The 19,508-nt window shown below is 44.2% G+C and overlaps 1 protein-coding gene across 1 annotated transcript in view; it reads right to left on the bottom strand.

The window, feature by feature from the left end:
- Positions 1-665: 665 nt before the first annotated feature.
- Positions 666-19,508, bottom strand: part of LOC147111899 (2-oxo-4-hydroxy-4-carboxy-5-ureidoimidazoline decarboxylase-like) — a 49,664-nt gene continuing 30,821 nt past the window's right edge. Inside the window, exon 2 of the mRNA XM_085999283.1 lies at positions 666-1,133. Within this exon, the coding sequence (XP_085855409.1) occupies positions 781-1,133 (353 nt within the window). The 3' untranslated portion in view covers positions 666-780. The remainder of the gene's footprint in view (positions 1,134-19,508) is intronic.

Consider the following 19,508-nt stretch of genomic DNA (forward strand, 5'->3'; position numbering starts at 1 on the left):
AATGACAAAAGGGATGGTGGTGCAAAGCAAAAGGGGGTGGCAATGGGCCAAGTAAAGAAACAAAAGATGGGTCTAGAGGAGGTGTAAATGGCAAAGCAGAATCATTACCAAGAGCTGCTGTCCGAAAAAACTGATGCGGTGGTTATGATCTGAAATTGTTGAATTCAATGTGGAGTCCGGAAGGCTGTAAATTGCCTAATCAAAAGAGGAGGTGCTGTTCCTCGAGCTTCATTGGAACAGTGTAGGAGGCCAAGGACAGAGAGGTCAGAGTGGGAGTGGGGCGGAGAATTAAAATGACAGGGACCGGAAGTTCAGGGTCACGTTTGCGAACTGAATGGAGGTGTTCCGCATTGGGTGATCGCTTTCTGTTACAGCACAGGAGGCCACCATTCAGCCCGCCATGCCTGTGCTGGCTCCTTGAAAGAGCAGTTGTGATTAGTCCAACATCCCCACTTTCCAGGAACTTTGTCGAGATTTCAGAACTTCAATTCATTACGTGACCAAATTGAAGGACATCTTTAAGGGGCTTTATGTTCAATAAATAATAATCATCGGCACCAATAACACAAGTATTCTAACATTTGGGAAAGGGCTAGAAACAATGTACAGATATGTTTCTTTTCTTATGAGTGTAAAACCTAATGAAATCAAAGAATATATTCTAGTTTCGCTGCATTTATTAGCTTTTCAAAATGATTTATTCGATTTGCAAAGTTGCATTCTGCATTCTACAAGAGGTTTGCACATTTCATTCAGACACTCCAGAGAATATTTGATGTATTACAGCTTGGTGGCCTGGGGTGCTTGGTTGAAGATATCCAAAAGACGCAGGTGGCAGATTTTTTGAACCTCCGCAATGCTGATCCTAAGCTCTTGCTCTGGGCTGTTGCGGATTCTGCTGCGGAGCTGTTGGATTATGGTGTCCTTGTCATTCATCCTGGCACAGATCACGAACGGGAAGTTGAATCTGTTCTTGTAGGAAGCGTTTAATTCACTAAGCTGGGATCTCTGGCCCGGGGTGAGACTGGTTAACCCGGCTCGGTTCTGCTCACCCTGGGATTCGGGTGACAGGGTTCCTCTGAGCAGATCTCTCCCAGCCAGGTCGGGATGGCATCGCAGGATTCCTTCTTTCCCTTTACAAATACAAGAGGAAAGAGCAGCTTCACAAATGCAAGTTTTAAATACAACATATTTATTTCGAAATTAGCATCGAATTTGATTAGTTTCGCCTTTCCCACACGCTGGTGTTAACAAAATGAACACACATATGACTGACACTGAAATGATTCTTTTACTAATATTTCTGAACTCTACCCCGTCACCTTAATTCTTAACAATCAATTAAGGTAGCGAAAGAGACAAGATATTACTGCAGCTCATTTCTGTGAATTAATAAAATATAAAACTACAATTCTTTTAACTTGGACAATGTGCACCCATACATACAATGAGGAGAGTAACAACAACAACTTGCATTTATATAGCGCCTTTACCGTAGTAATATGTCTCAAGGTACTTAACAGTTGCGATTATCAAACAAAAGTTGACACCCAGCCACATAAGGAGGTCAGGACAGGTGTCTAAATGCTTGGTCAAAGAAGTAAGTTTTAAGAAGCGTCTTAAAAGGAGGGAGAGGTAGAGAGGTGTGGAGGTTTAGGGAGGGAATTCCAGAGCTTAGGCCCTAGGCAGCTGAAAGCACGGCCACTGATGGTGGAGTTAAGAAAATTGGGGATGCACAAGAGGCCACAATTGGTGGAGCGCAGAGATTTCAAGGGGTTGTAGGGCTGGGCCGATGGGGGGGGGGGTGGGAGGGGAGGAAGAGGGACGGTTACAGAGATCGGGAGGGGCGAGGGGGGACGGAGGGGTTTGAAAACAAGGAGAGCATTGCAATAGTCGAGGCTAGAGGTAACAAAGACATGGATGCGGGTTTCAGCAGCAAATGAGCTGAGGCAGAGGCAGAGACAGGCGATGTTACAGAGGTGGAAGTAAGTGGTCTTGGTGATGGAGAGGATATGGAGTTGGAAGCTCAGATCAGGGTCAAATAAGATGCCAACGTTGTGAACAGTCTAGTTCAGCCTCGTTCAGTGGCCAGGGAGAGGGATGGAGTTGGTGGCTAGGGATCGAATTTTGTGGCGGGGACCAAAGACAAAGGTTTTGGTCTTCCCAATATTTAATTGGAGAAAATTTCTGCTCATTCAATACTGGATGTCCGACAAGCAGCATGACATATCAGAGGCAATGGAGGGGTCTAGAGACTGTACTGCCAGCTACATGGCTGTATGAAGTAATCTATAGAGTTGCCAAAATACGTTATAGATCAACTTAAATGGGGTATTTGAGAAAATGCATGCTGTCTAATAATGCACACAGGCATCTTGAGTGTGAATGCTAATAAAAAAATCAGTAATGGAACTAGACTAAGTAGGGTAACATACAGGGTTGCCTGTAAATAATAGAACATTGAGCAGCCTTTAATGTTTTCCTACCTCCAGACTGCAATAACAGTGTCAGCTGTGGCTGAGTGGGTAGCACACTTGCCTCTGAGTCAGAAGGCTGTGGGTTCACGTCCCACTCCAGGGACTTGAGCACATAAAGCTAGGCTGACATGCCAGTGCAGTATTGAGGGAGTGCTGCACTGTTGGAGGTGCTGTCTTTCAGATGAGACGTTAAACCGAGGCCCCGTCTGCTCTCTCAGGTAGATGTAAAAGATCCCATGGCCACTATTTTGAAGAGGAACAGGGGAGTTATCCCTGGTGTCCTGGCCAATATTTATCCCTCAATCAACATAACAAAAAACAGATTATCTGGTCATTATCACATTGCTGTTTGTGGGACCTTGTTTTGCGCAAATTGGCTGCCGCATTTCCTACATTACAACAGTGACTACAGTTCAAAAAAGTACTTCATTAGCTGTAAAGTGCTCTGAGATGTCCGGTGGTCATGAAAGGTGCTATATAAATGCAAGTCTTTCTTTAACAGAAAGTTAAATTGTTTCATTAAAATGTATGACTTGCATCTGCTAAATTGCCCAGTAAGCGACACTCTCCCCCAATCTCTCTCTCTCCCCCAATCTCTGTCATACAACGTCACTCTTTTTATCCCAACCTCTTAATCTGAGTTTGAAAACAATGTGATATCCTGCTGCAACTTCAAATAAATGTATGGTCCTAAAGCCTAATTGGATCATCACCTTGGTTAGTGAAATCAAATTATAATGTGTTCCCCATGATTAGGCATCAATTATTAAAACGTATATAGAAATGAGTAAAAATAAGAAACATTTCAGCAGGAGTTCCAAACAATGCACAAGCACACTGTGTAAACAGCTTCCAGTACACCTGGCCGGTGAGTCAGGAAATGCAATCCTGCAGCACCACTTGGAGCTCGATTCGGGGCACAGCCTCAACCCAAGGGAAGGCAGAGATTTCTCGAGTTTCCTCTCTAGACGACAGTGTCGGTTTGAATGGCGAATTAATGGAGAGGCCAGGTCGGTAGTAGCATTCACAGTAGACAGCAGCTTGTTTAAGCTGCCCAAGTGCCAGTTAGAGCTCTGTAAATGTGTTTACTTACACTCTGTTCCCAGAGAGTCAATTTTAAAGAACTGAGGGCATGGACAGGAGTTTCAGCATTTTCAACAGACACAAAACAGTTCTGGGTAGTTTTATAAAGTATCCAGGAGGTCTAACAAACTCCCTGAACATTTTGTAAATCCAGTTTGACAATGGTAGGGTCTGTTTATACAATAACTTTAGCATTGGGTGCCAAAGTTGCAGTCTATATCTGGAATCTGACTCAGGAGAGATGTGGTGTGAGACCCCTAGAGGAAGCAATCTCAACAGTTGAGTTTGACACCATATGGAGTAGATCGCTAAGTATATGCATTATAAAGTGCCTTGGGTTACCTGATCACTTTTAAAACATACTTGGAGTTGATGTAAATGTTTAGAATGTGTGGAATCCCCAGCCCATACTCTCAATATATTTAAGCTTTAACCTCTAGAAAAGGAGCTCTGTGCGTGTATATAAGCAGACATACTTGGCACTCTCCTGGGCAGGAGAATTGCAGTTCTAGGCAAGTTGCACGAATAAGGTGCCGCCTGGTTGTATATCATTATACTCCATGCTGTGTCAAACCTAAGCAGGGAGAGAGTCTTCTTCAGGAACTCTCGTATTGTTATCTGAAGTCAGCTCTGGAATTATATTGCAACCTTGGTGGTAGCCTGCAAGGCAGTTCATAGGTATGAAGATGCAGAATTGTTAGCTTTTGATTATCCTGAAACTTGACCTTGGAAACCAACACCAAGTGAAAATTTGGTGTCTTTTCTTTTACTGTAATCTGAGCCCTATGATCACTTTTTCCTCAAGGATCCTTTACTATGAGATCATTTATTAATTCTGTCTCATTACATAGTACCAGATCCAAGATAACCTGCTTCCTGGTTGGTTCGATTATATACTGTTCTAGGAAACCATCCCGGATGCACTCTATGAACTCCTCCTCAAGGCTACCATGGCCAATTTGATTTGTCCAATAATTATGCAGATTAAAATCATCCATGATTATTACCACACCTTTTTTACAGGCCTCCATTATTTGTTGATTTATACTCTGTCCAACAGTATTGCTACTGTTCGGAGGCCTGTAGACTATGCCCACCAGAGACTTTTTCCCTTGATTATTTTTTATCACCACCCAAACCAAATCTACATCTTGATCTTCTGAGCCAATATCACTTCTCACCACTGCACTGATCCCATCCTTTACCAACAAAGCCACCCCACCTCCCTTTCCTTTCTGTCTATCCTTCTGAATTGTCAAATACCCTGAAATATTCAGTTCCCAGCCCTGATCACCTTGCAACCACGTCTCTGTAATGACGATCAGATCATACCCATTTGTATCTATTTGTGCCGTCAACTCATCTATCTTGTTACGAATGCTGTGTGCATTCAGATATAGAGCTTTTAACTTTGTCTTTTTACCATTTCTCCTTGTTTTGGCCCCATTTTCTGTTGCACTCTTATTTTTAAACATTCTGTCCCTTCCTGTCACACTCTGGTTACTATCCTGCTCTATTGTTTTCTCACTTCTCATTGACTTTTTAAATTCCCGCTCACCTGGATCCTCCCCCCCACTATTTAGTTTGAAGCCCTCATGACCAATATGTAAAGGGGAAAACATTTAATATATACAGTTAATAATATTTATATATTTATGGCTGCACACAGGTGAAGTGCATTCAAGAATCAATACGCAGTGTCACAGAGCAGTGGGGTGTGGCGTTTTATTCATAACCCTCCACACATTTAAGTTCCTGATTTTATCCGTCTCACCACAAACACCAATAGGTAGCCAGGGGCTTTCTCAAAGTGAGTGAAGGAAAAGGAGTAGAAATGTCACCCTGGGTTAACTTCATGCACCTTCTGGTGACTGCTTCCAAATCAGCATTGTCAGAGATCCGGTGCACCTGTTAATTGTTTACTACAATCTCTGCAATAGACAATATAAAAGGAATGGGAAAACTGGCTACAAAAAGGAAAAGTTGTCCACACAAAAGCAGACTATAAAAAGCATCAAGAAGACAACAGAAAGATGGATTGTGTTGTGTTGGTATCTTTTTACCTAGACACAATTAGAACTCAGAACTCAGAGATTCAAACATGAAGTGCTTTATTCGAAGGGAAAGGGAAGTTCTGGAGAGTTCCGAACAAAGAGAGCTAAACTTAACCAAGAGAACACCCAACCATTTATCTGCTGTGACAGCGCCACCACAGGTGGGAGGAGAACACACAATACATAACATATTCCTCCCCTCTTAAATGGAAGGTCCACATTATTCCTCAACAGGTAAGTTACTTTCAATGCACTCAATTAACCTAGGGTAGAGGTAGACTGCCTCAACCCCTGACTTTACCCTGGGGTTTATTCTGCCCCAGTCTTGTGGGTAAGTCGCTAAGCAGTAGGCATTGACACAGCCTAGATGGAGAAGGTGCCTGTGTCAGTCGAAAGTCAGGAGTTTGCACAGGTGGAACAGTCTCTTTGACTTCCTGTGTTGGAGAAGAGCACTGTGGCAAACGATGTTGGTTTGCGGTATCATCCGGAAACAGTTCAGGCCAACCAGCCGTTGGAGCCTCTGTGGCTGTCTCTGCTCCTAGCAACAGTTGATCTGTGTGTCTTCTCCAGACGACGTCCTCAGCAGTCTCAACCGTGTAAGACACAGGGCCCGTCTGCGCGATCACCGTAGCAGGAACCCATTTCGGTCCAATGTTGTAGTTTCGAGCTAGGACGTGCTCTCCCGGATGAAACCGTCTCTCCTTGGCTCTTTTCTCTCTTTTCAACTTGAGCTTGTTGTTGACGATGGACAACCTGCTCTGCCCTTGCAGGTTTGAGTAAGTCAAAACTTGTTCGCAACTGCCTCTTCATCATGAGCGAAGCGGGGGAAGTTTTGGTTGTGGCATGCAGCTCGTTCCTGTAGGACAACAGGAAGCTGTTCAGACGTTGGTGGATTGAGCCCTGACCTTGCGATGCCTTCAAGGCGTGCTTCAAAGTTTGCACGAACCTTTCTGCCTGGCCGTTAGTAGAGGGATGATAGGGCGCAGACCTGATGTGTTGGACACCATTCACATGCAGGAAGGTTGCAAACTCCTGTGATACAAATTGTGGACCATTGTCACTTACGAGTTGTTCCGGTGAGCCATAACGGCTGAACATCTCACCAAGTTTCTCAATTGTTTTCTCTGCCGTGGTAGACCTCATCACAGTGACCTCCGGCCACTTGCTACATCTTCTCTTCGAAAGGACCGGCGAAGTCCACATGTACTCGCTGCCACACTTCTGCAGGCCAATCCCAGGGGTGTAGGGTTGCCAGCTGTGGAACATTCCGGACCCTTTGACATGGGAAACATGTTTTGGCTTTCTCCTCAATATTCCCATCGCGACCTGGCCACTAGAAGTAGCTTCTTGCCATTTCCTTCATCCGAACCATCCCACTGTGACCTGTATGAAGTTGTTGCAGTATAGGTTCCCTCAGAGGTGGCAGAATGATGACACGGCGTCCCCAAAGAAGACAACCTGCCTGGACGGAGAGCTCATTTCTTTTTGAAACGTAAGGTTTCAAACTAGGAGAATCTCCTATAGCTCTCCCTCGAATGACATCGTCCATTACCTCAGACAGGACTGGATCGTTGCGGGTGTACCTTCGCACCTGAACTGCAGTGACAGGTGCTCCCTCCACTTGTCTAAAGTAGAAGATGTCTATCTGACGAGGCTCTGGGGGAGTAACAGGCAAGGGTAGCCTCGAGAGACCGTCTGCGTTGCCGTGCAAGTCTGATTTGCGATATTTGATGTCGTATGTGTGTCCTGACAACAGTAAAGCCCACCTTTGCATCCTGCTTGCAGCGAGAGACGGAATTCCGGTGTGGGGCCCGAAGATTGAAGTCAATGGACGGTGGTCCGTCAGGAGTGTGAACCTTCTCCCAAACAGGTACTGATGAAATTTTCGAATTCCAAAAACGATTCCCAAGGCCTCGCGCTCGATCTGCGCATAGTTACTCTCGGCCTTGTTCAAGGTGCGTGATGCGAAGGCGATAGGTTTCTCTTCACCTGAAGGCATGATGTGGGATATGACTGCTCCCACACCATATGGTGATGCATCACATGCTAGCTGCACGGGTAGCTTTGGGTCGAAGTGTGTCAGGACCTCCGATTTCAGCAATGCTTTCTTTGCTTGGGCGAAAGCTTCATTGCACAGTTCAGTCCATTTCCATGTTTTGCCTTGACATAGCAACATTGCTGAAGCTGTTACATCAGTTGCTAAGTCTGGAATAAACTTCCCACAGTAGTTAAGTAGCCCCAGGAATGAACGTAACTGGCTCACATTCTGGGGTGCTGGGGCCTCCACGATCGCCTTGACCTTTGACGGCGCCTTATGCAGGCCAGTAGCGTCAATCACATGCCCCAGGTACTCAACTGAAGACTGAAAGAATTCACATTTGTCTTTACGAACTCTGAGTCCGTACTCTTTCAGTCGTTGTAGTGTCGCATCCAAGTTCAGAAGATGATCCTCCTCATTTGTCCCAGTGACAAGGATGTCGTCCAGGTAGCACTGGATTCCTGGCAGTCCACTCAAAATCTGATCCATTGCCCTTTGGAATAGAGCAGGGGTTGACGTAATTCCAAATGGAAGGCGGCAGTACCTGTATAGCCCCTTGTGTGTCACAATTGCCAGCAGCTCCTTTGATTTGTCATCGACATGCATTTGTAGGTAAGCCTGGCATAAGTCTATTTTGCTGAACTTTTGCCCTCCGGCCAGGCCCGTAAAAAGATCATCAATGAGGGGACAAGGGGACTGTTCCGCAGACAGCACTGGGTTAATAGTCACTTTAAAATCCCTGCAGATTCGAACAGATCCATCCTTTTTCAGGACAGGAACAATGGGTGTGGCCCATTTGCTCACGCTCACAGGCTCCAGGGCTCCATTCTCGACTAAGGCCTCCAAGTTAGCCTCAACTTTTGGCCTAATTGCATAGGGTACAGGTCGGGCTTTGTGAAACTTCAGCTTGCTGTCAGGTTTAATGTCCAGTCTCACGCTGATCTTTTTCATGCTCCCAAGTTCCCCATTGAAGAGTTCTGCAGGTTTGTTTAACACTGCAATCAGACCTGACTCCCCTTTTGACATCATGCGGACTGCAGGCCAGTCCAGCGTGATTTTCTCTAGCCACGCACGTCCCAGTAGCGATGGGTAATTTCCCTTTACCACATATAGTGGCAGTTTTGCAGTCTGTCCATTCAATTTAACTGTCACCTCAATGGCGCCTCTCATGGCCACAGGTTCGCCGGTATACGTCTTTAGCACAATGTTTGTTGGCTGAAGGGTAAGATGCTTTAGCATTTTGTTGTAGACAGCATCTGAAACAAGGGACACAGCCGCACCTGTGTCCACCTCCATCCGCACTGATTGTCCCTCCCTCCACCAGTGGTGACACCCAGTAGCCATTTGAACCACCTGCAACCATCAGTATGTGCACCTCTTCCTCCTCAGAGGTGTTGCTCCCCTCTGTTTTGCTTGTTCCATCATACTGCACTGAATGAACACTCTTTTTCCTCTTGTCCAAATACAGACATTTTGCTTCCATGCTTCCCAGCTCTGTCTGTTCTTTTTTTACCTCTACAGGCGCGTTCAATGTGACCCTTTTTGCCACAATTTCGGCATTCCAACTCCATACACCAGCAGTCATTAGCGTGATGGCCCGTTTTCCCACAACGGTAACATGTGCCGTTCCGCGCACCTTTAGGCTCAGACGACACCTTGTGAACTCTCCCTGTTGAACTCAACTGGTGAGCCTCCTTTTCCGCCATCTCCATGGAGACACTAACTTCAATGGCCTTTTCAAGTCTGTCTCTAATGGTGTCATTCAGCACCTCCTTGATCTGGCAGTGTTCTGACAACCTTTTTAAAGCAGCAATAAACATCGTCACTGATTCCCCCTCCTCTTGATTCCGTTTGTGAAATCTAAATCTCTCAGCAATAACCAGAGGTTTTGGTGAAAAATGTGCTCCAAGAATTTCCACTAGTTGCTTATATGTTTTAGTTCCTGGCTTATCTGGCTGCACAAGGCTGCGAAGTAAATTGAATGTCTTCGGCCCCATTACACTCAAAAAGGTAGGCACGACCTTTTCGTTTGCCACCGCATTCGCCTAGACAAAATAATCAAAACGTTCCGTATAAGCGCTCCATATTTTCATCAAAATCGCTGATGTTTCCTAATATAGTAGCCATCTCACGTTTCAAATTTAAATTTCTGTTTACTCACTGCACCCGTAACGTACGCAGATTCATCCGCTCCTCGTCGCCACTTTATTGTGTCGGTACCTTTTTACCTAGACACAATTAGAACTCAGAACTCAGAGATTCAAACATGAAGTGCTTTATTCGAAGGGAAAGGGAAGTTCTGGAGAGTTCCGAACAAAGAGAGCTAAACTTAACCAAGAGAACACCCAACCATTTATCTGCTGTGACAGCGCCACCACAGGTGGGAGGAGAACACACAATACATAACAGATTGCTGCAAAATAGATTAAATGCTTTTATTAGCTACGTATGAAATCGGTGGAATGTCTGACAACACAAAGAAGTGATTGAAGGAAAACTTAAGGTAAAGCCTGGGGACTCAAAATACACCTTACTGCATAATGGGAAAGAATAGTGAGCACTGAAAGTAATTAGCACAGGGCAAGATGGAAATATAAGTGGCAGACACACTTAATCTACTATTAATTGAAGATAATGGAGTGTTCTGCTACCTCACAATATTGCTTCCATGTGCCTGGAATGTTGGAGATAGCATTGACACTGGTAGCCACATTTTCCCTTGTCTGGTCTGTTTGATCCTGTAGAACTCATTGACAAAGAGAGCCGTTCTATTCTGCCTGACATCCGGCAGCAGAATTTCAATGGCCCCATCAGAGAAATGCACTGTTCCCTTCCTTCCTGCACTCTTTACTGACATTTTTGTCCACATTACTGTCCCGTTTTACAAAGTGCATAATCAGCATTCCTACTCCTTGAAATTCATTCATTCATGAATGACTGCACTCCCCATCAGACGTGTTTTCCCCACCAGGAGCTTGCCTACTTTCTGATAATGGGGCCAACCCCAGAAATACACATAGGCAATCTGATTAGTCTAATAAGTGAGGTCAAAAATGAAACCCTGTTTTCTGCATTGATCTGGTTAGCTGAAACCAATGCTGAAACCGCTTTTTATACACTGCAGGAGGAGAATGCAATGATGAGCGAACAAAGTATCACATTCTAATACAACTGCATGCTATTTTCTCTAGAAGATATTGCAATTTTTAATTATTTTGTGTAATTCCAGTGTTGTTCATTGGGAAATGCTTGAAGTATCAAGTGAGAGGAAACTGGAGAGAAATTATTCCCGTAAGTTCCCAGGGCTGCTCCAGACCCACACCCTGGCCCCTAGAGCCATTACAGGCCTTAGCTATGCCACATACACTCCAGGTTTTACAGCTCAGCCTCAGTCTAGTGCCGCTCAAGGTCCCATGCACAACTTTAGATCACTCTAGACCCTGCTCCTTAGGTTGTTCCAGGTTCTTCTACCTGGCTTCAAAACATTCCACACTCTGTTACCTGGCCTTGGCCAATTCAACAGTTACTTGGCCATTCTGTAAGAAAACGGTTAATCAGTCTGACTTCAACTGTGATCATGTAATTCCACTATTGATATGTCTTTATAGTTTGGTGTTAGCTTTTAGCCTTTGTTTGTTAGGTATTACAAAGTATTTACAGCAGAGAAACAGGCCATTCGGCCCAACAGGTCTAAGCCGGAGTTTATGCGCCACATGAGCTTCCTCCCACCCTACTTCATCTAACCCTATCAACATGTCCTTCTATTCCTTTCTCCCTCATTTGTTTATCTAGCTGCGCCTTGAAAGCATCTAGGCTATTCGCCTCAACTACTCCCTGTGGTAGCAAGTTCCATATTCTAACCATTCTCCTGAATTCCCTATTGGATTTATTAGTGACTAACTTGTATTTATGGCCCCTAGTTCTGGTCTCGCCCGCAAGTGGAAATATCTTCTCTACATCGGCCCTTTCATAATCTTGAAGACCTCTATCAGGTCACCTCTCAGTTTTCTCTTTTCCAGAGAAAGAGCCCCAGCCTGTTCAATCTTTCCTGATAGATATAACCTCTCAGTTCTGGTATCACTCTAGTAAGTCTTTTTTGCACCTTCTCCAGTGCCGCTATATCCTTTTTATAATATGGAGACCAGAACTGTTCACAGTACTCTGAGTTTAGTCTAACCAAGATTCTATACAAGTTTAACATAACTTCTCTGCTTTTCAATTCTATCAATCTAGAAATGAACCCCAGTGCTTTGTTTTTTATGGTCTTATTAACCTGCGTCACTACTTTTAATGATCTGTGTATCTGTACCCCCAGAGCATTCTGTTCTTCTACCCCATTTAGACACTTATTTTCCAAGGAGTATGTGGCCTCCTTATTCTTCCTACTAAAATGTATTACCTCGTACGTATCTATTTTGACGTTCATTTGCCAATTACATGCCTGTTCTACAAGTTTATTAATGTCTTTCTGTATTTTGTTGTGGTTCTCGCTGTATTAACTACACGCCCCAATTTGGTGTCATCCACCAATTTTGAAATTGTACTTCTGACTCCAGAGTCCAAATCGTTTATGTGGGGAAGTATGATTCTTAAATTTAATTTTCCTCTAGTAAACTCAAGATAACTATAGTCATTGCTAAGTCAGATGGCACACCACCTGATATAGAACCATTTTGTTTGCTTTATACTATAAAACAGGAACAAATTAAAAAAGAAGAAAACTAATATCTGATGCAAGTAACATCGGATTTCAAAGGTAGGCGTCTTCAGCTAATTCATATACGTGAGGCTCGAGTATATGAATTCGTCTTTGATTCAGCTGCAGAGGTTTTATTGTCCCAAATAAAGGAAAGGAGATAGCAGTTATTTGGACTGGATGAAAGGAATGGTCTGCGCACATGAAATAAGGTGGCCTTAGCAATCAGTGCTACCGCCACCAGTTCCTGCACAGTAAGTCAGTGCCAAATCCTCACCAAGGCAGCCAAGGACAGGTAAGGGAATTAGGGCTTGTAACAATGCATTTTAAAAAGCACGTTTCCTATTCCCACTATTTTGTATCAAAGATCATTGAAAACTTATCAATTTTCAGGAGTTACAATGATACCCTTCACACCCCTTTCCTTCCCTTGCAAGTGTTCCTTCTCTCAGCCTAACAGGAAGAGAAGCAGTAAAAGACACACTATGTGTATTTGCATTTCCTGCAACTGTTATCACCCCATTAAAGAACACTTACTGACACCTGGGTTGGATTCCATATGATGGCAAATAGAGGGCTTTTACATTGTGTGATTTCTTCTCAAAGGAAGAAGAGAACCATGACCAATGGCAGAGAACAGCCACAGGTGGTGGAGACCCACCTCCAGCTTCACACCCCATAAGGGGAGTGAGCCGTGGAACTCTTGTGCAGGCATAATGGAGGCATGGGGGATAGGATAGGTGGGAGGAGAGGTGTCTGCTACAGTTTTTTATGGAATTCATCTTCTTGTGACTTTTTAGCTGCTGCAAAACACATAACCTGTCATCACATGCACTAAGAACTCATTCCTTGTACTTAAAGTGAAATGGTCAATGCCTTGCTCATCTACCCGGGCTTATCTCTCAACTTTTTTGTACCCACTCAGGTGTGCCACAGCAACAAGTGGAGAAAGACAAGCAAAAGGATCCTGGTTCCTCTGTTTCCTGGTCTGCTGGCACCTCTTCACATATTCACTAATCACCATCTCTCGTACACACCCAGTCACCCGGGGAAAGGGTAGCAAAAAAGATTAGTTGGTCAGCCTAAAGGGAGTGCACAGGCTGAGACACAGAGCGTAAGGGGTTGGGAATGGAAGATAAGGAGGCAGACAGTGTTATCCAGGGGATCACAATATCTGAAGAGTGTTGGGACCTAGATGTTAGGGCCTGCTTTTAAAAGAAGGATGCTTGTAGACCATTGAGTATACTGGGTACTGGGGATGGTGTCCTTGAATGTGCTGTAGATACTGGCTCATTTGGAGGATTCTATTACCTGCACCTACAGCACCATTACAAACATGTGTGCATCACTGCAATCCACCCTGAAGCATGTGGCAATTCCCACAATGACCTGCAGCACAGACCTCCACATCAGAGGAACTAAGGACTGTCATATCTTCAGGTAAGGAAGCTGTGAATGACGCCTTGGGTGCCAGAGTGGAGAGAGGGTTTTCTCTTCTAGACTCAGAGTGATTGGGGATGTAATACATACAAATATCTCTTAGGGCTTCAAAAGATCTGATATGGCATCATTCAAGCACTTTTCTTATTACTGGCCAACTGGTGCCAAGTTCCAGTATTAGTTGCCTGGCCTATATATACAGTCCCATATTAGTACCATGTGCCCTCCCCTCAGCATTCCCACATGCCTACATATGTGGCAGAAAGTACAGGCTGCCCTTGCAGACATGATGCAACTTGCATCAGATCCCTCTAGTGCTCAGGGCACAGACACAAGGACCCCCTCAGTCCCAAAAAGCCCTTGCAAGAATGCAGCAGCCAGGCACGTCACAGCCAACCATCAGCGAGGGAGCACAGAGGAGAAGTAAGAGTTTGAAAAGGTGAACAACTGCAGGCATCAAGGGTGAAGTCTGGGGCGAAGAAAGAGTAGGAAATTACACAGATCTTTTGGCAATAAAAGTTTGATTGCAATATAGTTATGTGTGCAGTGTTTTCGGCATTGGGATGCACCCTGATCAAAACAACATAAATGTGAGGCATGGAAACTGTTTGTGATGTATTGGTTGGTTGGGAAATGAGGGACATGGGACAGGACTGCTGTTGTAGTGGGCACATGTAGGAGTTATGAGAAGTATTAGATGGGCTTGAATATCTCTTACAGCCAGAAAAGGGCTGTCCTCTGTGTCCACTTTCTACAGTGACGGGTTGTTGCCTAATCAATTCAATTCAATTCAATTCAATTCAATTCAAATCGCTTTATTGGCATGACAAGGTACATCTTATGTTGCCAAAGCATCGAAAAACATTCATGGTTGAACACAAAAATACAGATCTATCCATACAGTGTATAAACAGATATATCCCTGAGTGTATAAATATACATTCATATAATTTGTATATACTCTTTTCTTATATTTAGTGGTTGTCCCTCTGTTTATGGCTGGCTGTAACATAGTGTGCCGCTAAGGTTACACAATTTCTCTCTTCCCCTAGTAGGTATGGGAGTTTTTGGTTGTCATTCAAATTTTTGAATTCCGGGCATATTTTTGTGAATTTTGGGTAGAAATTCTCCCTTATGCCCTGATATTTTCTACAAGCTGTGAGGAAGTGCATCTCTGTCTCCACCACTCCCTGACTGCAGTGAGAGCATATCCTGTCCTCTCTTGGTAGCCGGGTCTGCCTGTGTCTACCTTTTTCGATCGCCAGGCTATGTTCACTAAGTCTGTACATTGTCAAGGTTTTTCTCAGTTTGCTATCCTTTACCATGGTCAGGTAATCAGCCATGTTGTATTGTCTGTTTAGGGCCAAGTAGCAATTGAGTTTGTTTTGGGTTTTTGTTGTTTCTGGTTGGGCTATACCTGATCCAGGCATGGATTTTAGAAAGCCAATTCTCTGATTGATAATGATGCTGGTGGCAGCATGGTTATCACTCAAACAATGCTCGGCTGGTGTCTTTGGAAAGTGTACAGGTCCAAAGAACGTAAAATGATGGACTGGCTCAAAATGAAGAAGTCGTGGCAGCTGCTGGGGAAACAGGCATTAACCTGCATGATATGTGCTACTGGTCTTAAATGAGCGTACATCCAGTAAGTGGTAACGTTTCCTATTGAGGTCATTGTTGGGATTGTGAAAGGGGCACAAGTGCCTACGTGGGTACAACGTATGACACCTCGGACTTTGGAAAATCCCTATATACAGTAATAAAGTTGCAGCCCTGTGATAATGGTGCCGCACAGCCATGATGAAAATAATGGGCCAGGTTTTGCTATAGAAATAACAGTGAGGCTAACAGCGCACACCATTATTTACATGGAAATCAACAGTGAGGCTAACAGCGCACACCATTATTTACATGGAAATCGGACAACCGGTAACTGCAGTAAAGCGCAAAAATCCAGAAGTTGCATTCCGAAATGCAACGTTCCTCCAAAAACTTCTGTCGACTTAGACTTCCAAAAAACTTTTGATAAGGTACCGCACAAGAGGCTTCTCTATAAGATCGAATCCTCTGTTATTAGTGGTCATATATTGAGCTGGATTGAAAATTGGCTGGCAGGACGTAGGCGAAAAGTAGTTATAGATGAATTTGGATCTTTTTGGAGTCCGGTCACCAGTGGTGTCATGCAGGGATCAGTGTTGGGGCCGTTGCCCTTTACTATTTTTATTAATGATCTGGATGTAGGTGTTGGGGGCATGATCTGCAAATTTGCAGATGTTACCAAGATCTGTGCGAGTGTTAGGACTGTAGATGATGCTCGTCTGTTTTAGGCAGATCTTAATGTGTTGGGAGATTGGGTTCATGACTGGAAAATGATGCATAACTTGGATAAGTGCAGTGTTATGCATGTGGGCCGGGCAAATGCTCAACATTCATACATTTCAGGGAAAAGCATTAAAGGTGGAGATAGAAAGAGATTTGGGCAATCTAGTGCATACATCCTTAAAGGTACATGAGCAATGCCATGAAACGATAGCTGGAGCAAATAGGGTGTTTTACATTGAACGGCACTTTTGTACTTATCTCATAGATACGAACTAAACGTACCAGGAAAGGTTAGGGCTTGTCCATTCCAGTGTAAATACACATTTAATGGCGTGGTAAGACTTAATTACTGCCAAACAACCTCTCTGGCATAGAAAATTAACTTTTACAAGTGTGGAATCTCATTCCTTCAGATTTTAATTACTGTTGAAGATTATCCAATATTTCCTACCCTCTTTTTATTTCACTTTCTGTACCTGATTGGACATTGAATTCAATATTCTAATTTACACTTCCTGGTTGGGACACTGCACTGTTTGTTAATGATTCTTCAATCTGATTGATCAACGAGATGCACAGTTGCTTGCCCTGTTCACACAGGTCCCAGATGCCTGTAGAGGGTGCTGCATTTTTTGGATGGTTGGCTGACAGGAACTATCAGTACAAAAGCCCATTGAGAGGCTATGGGCAAGTTCAAGCCTAACTAACAACTGACAGCATTTGTTCGCTGCTCAGAGCAAATTCTGGTCCATTGTACTAGTTAATCCCAGCAAATGATGCACCTCCGACTTGCTTGGTGAATCTGCACATCTGATTGGGAAATATTGCTTAATTCCAAGCCTGAAATGTCCCGATAATGTAGAAATTCCATGTGGTGGTGACCTTTACAACCGTTGGATGGGTGGTGCCTGTCTGTGATGGAAGTGATCTCTCAAACCAGTGCCATTATGTATCATTATTGACTGAAGGAAACGTAGCCTCCACAAGCAGTGTTCATGGCTCAGGTAGAGTTGGAATGTCTTAGTCGGTATATGTGGCTGCGAAGATACTGCCAGGTGAGAGCCAGGCGTGGCCTGTGCTGCCAGTTGAGCCCACATTCCCTGTGCTCTCATCATATTCCTCCAAGAACCAGAAATAGAAGGATATTCCCAAAGGAAATCCCATTGCTGCTTCTGTAGACTGTTGGAGGGCATAAAACTTGAAATTTCAATCGTGTTGAAGCGCAGTTCATCGGGGGAAATGACTACAATTAGTATAGAAACAACCAAATAAAGCACCTCAAACTTTGACTGCTCAATCAACATAACAAAATAATAGATTGTCTGATCATTATCACATTGCTATTTGTGGGAGCTTGCTGTGCGCAATTGGCTGTCACATTTCCTACATTACATTAGTGACCACACTTCAATAGTAGCTGTAAAATGCTTTGGGATGTCCAGTGGTCGTGAAAGGTGCTATATAAATTCAAGTCTTTCCTATCTTTTTTTCTATGGCCTTTAAATTAACTTCTGCTTGTCAGCTGATACCTAGCAATGGTGATTGCTTTTCATATACAAGCCTGGGGCAGGACACTTGCCCGTAATCTCAAATAATCACCTATTTTCTACTCTTCTTCCATTGTATTCATTACTACTGTGGTGATTAAACATAGAAACTAGTATTCACTCCTGTTTTTCTTGGTTTAGGATGCCTTTGGATTCCAGACATGTTTTAACCTGAAAAAATAAAACCACATTTTTAAGATTCATGGTTTCTGCCACCTTTACTTTGAAATATTCACCTTTGTGCGATTATACATTCGTTGCAACTATTATGACATTCTATGTGACTGTGACAGGTAAACTCTCTCTCCTTGTCCTTCTCGACCTGTCTGCAACCTTTGACATGGCTGAACACACCATCCTCCTCCAATGCCTCTCCACCGTCGTTCAGCTGGGTGGAACTGCATTCGCCTGGCTCCATTCCTATCTATCCAGTCGTAGCCAGAGAATCACCTGCAATGGCTTCTCTTTCCTCTCCCGCACTGTTACCTCTGATGTCCCCCAAGGTTCTATCCTTGACTCCCTCCTATTTCTCATCTACATGCTACCCCTCAGCGACATCATCTGAAAATACAGCGTCAGTTTCCACATATACGCCGACAACACCCAGCTCTACCTCACCACCACTTCCCTCGAGCCCTCCACTGTATCTAAATTGTCAGGCTGCTTGTCCGACATCCAGTATTGGATGAGCAGAAATTTCCTCCAACTAAATATTGGGATGACAAAAGCCATCATCTTTGGTCCCCGCCACGAATTCCATTCCCTAGCCACCGACTCCAACCCTCTCCCTGGCAACTGTTTGAGGCTGAACCAGACCGTTTGCAACTTTGGTGTCATATTTGACCCAAAGATGAGCTTCTGACCACATAAGACCGCCTATTTCCACCTCCGTAACATCGCCCGAATCTGCCCCTGCCTCAGCTCATCTGCTGCTGAAACCCTCATCTATGCCTTTGTTATCTCTAGACTTGACTATTCCAACGCACAACCACATTCTACCCTCCTTAAACTTGAGGTGATCAAAACTCTGCTGCCCTTGACCTAACTCGCACCAAGTCCAGTTCACCCATTACACCTGTGCTCGCCAACCTACATTGGCTCCCAGTTAAGCAACGCCTCGATTTTAAAAATCTCATCCTTGTTTTCAAATCTCTCCATGGCCTCGCCCCTCCCTATCTCTGTAATCTCCTCCAGTCCTACAATGCTCCGATATATCTGCGCTCCTCCAATTATGGCCTCTTGAGCATCCCTGATTATAATCGCTCCACCATTGGTGGCCATGCCTTCAGCTGCCAAGGCTTTAAGTTCTGAAATTCCCTCCTGAAACCTCTCCACCTCTCTTTCCTCCTTTAAGGCGCTCCTTAAAACCTTCCTCTTTGACCCTGCCCTAATATCTCCTTATATGGCTCGGGGTCAAATTTTGTTTGATAACGCTCCTGTGAAGCACCTTGGGATGTTTTACTACGTTAAAGGCACTATATAAATAGAAGGGCCTAGAAATTTGGTTTCCCTGAAAACGGGCGCGGGTATCGCGATGTGATAGGAACCCGTGCCCGTTCAGAGGACTGCAGGCAACACGTAAAATTTTTGCTGCCTGCTCCTTTACATGACTGTAGAATTCAGCCAAGCACTGAGCGTGCTGCTGAGTGGCTGAATGCTCAGCAGGGTGCCCAAGTTTGTGCGAGGCTAGCTCCAATTAAAGCTAGCCTGCACTTTAATGCACTGGGTGACTTTAATCTACATATAGATTGGGCCAACCAAATTAGTAACAATACTGTGGAGGAGGAATTCCTGGAGTGTTTACGGGATGGTTTCCTGGGCCAATATGTCGAGGAACCAACCAGAGATCAG

The sequence above is a fragment of the Somniosus microcephalus genome, chromosome 10, assembly GCF_052327205.1.
Source record: "Somniosus microcephalus isolate GS21.2 chromosome 10, FLI_Smic_1.0, whole genome shotgun sequence".
In the NCBI taxonomy this organism is placed as follows: Eukaryota; Metazoa; Chordata; class Chondrichthyes; order Squaliformes; family Somniosidae; genus Somniosus; species Somniosus microcephalus.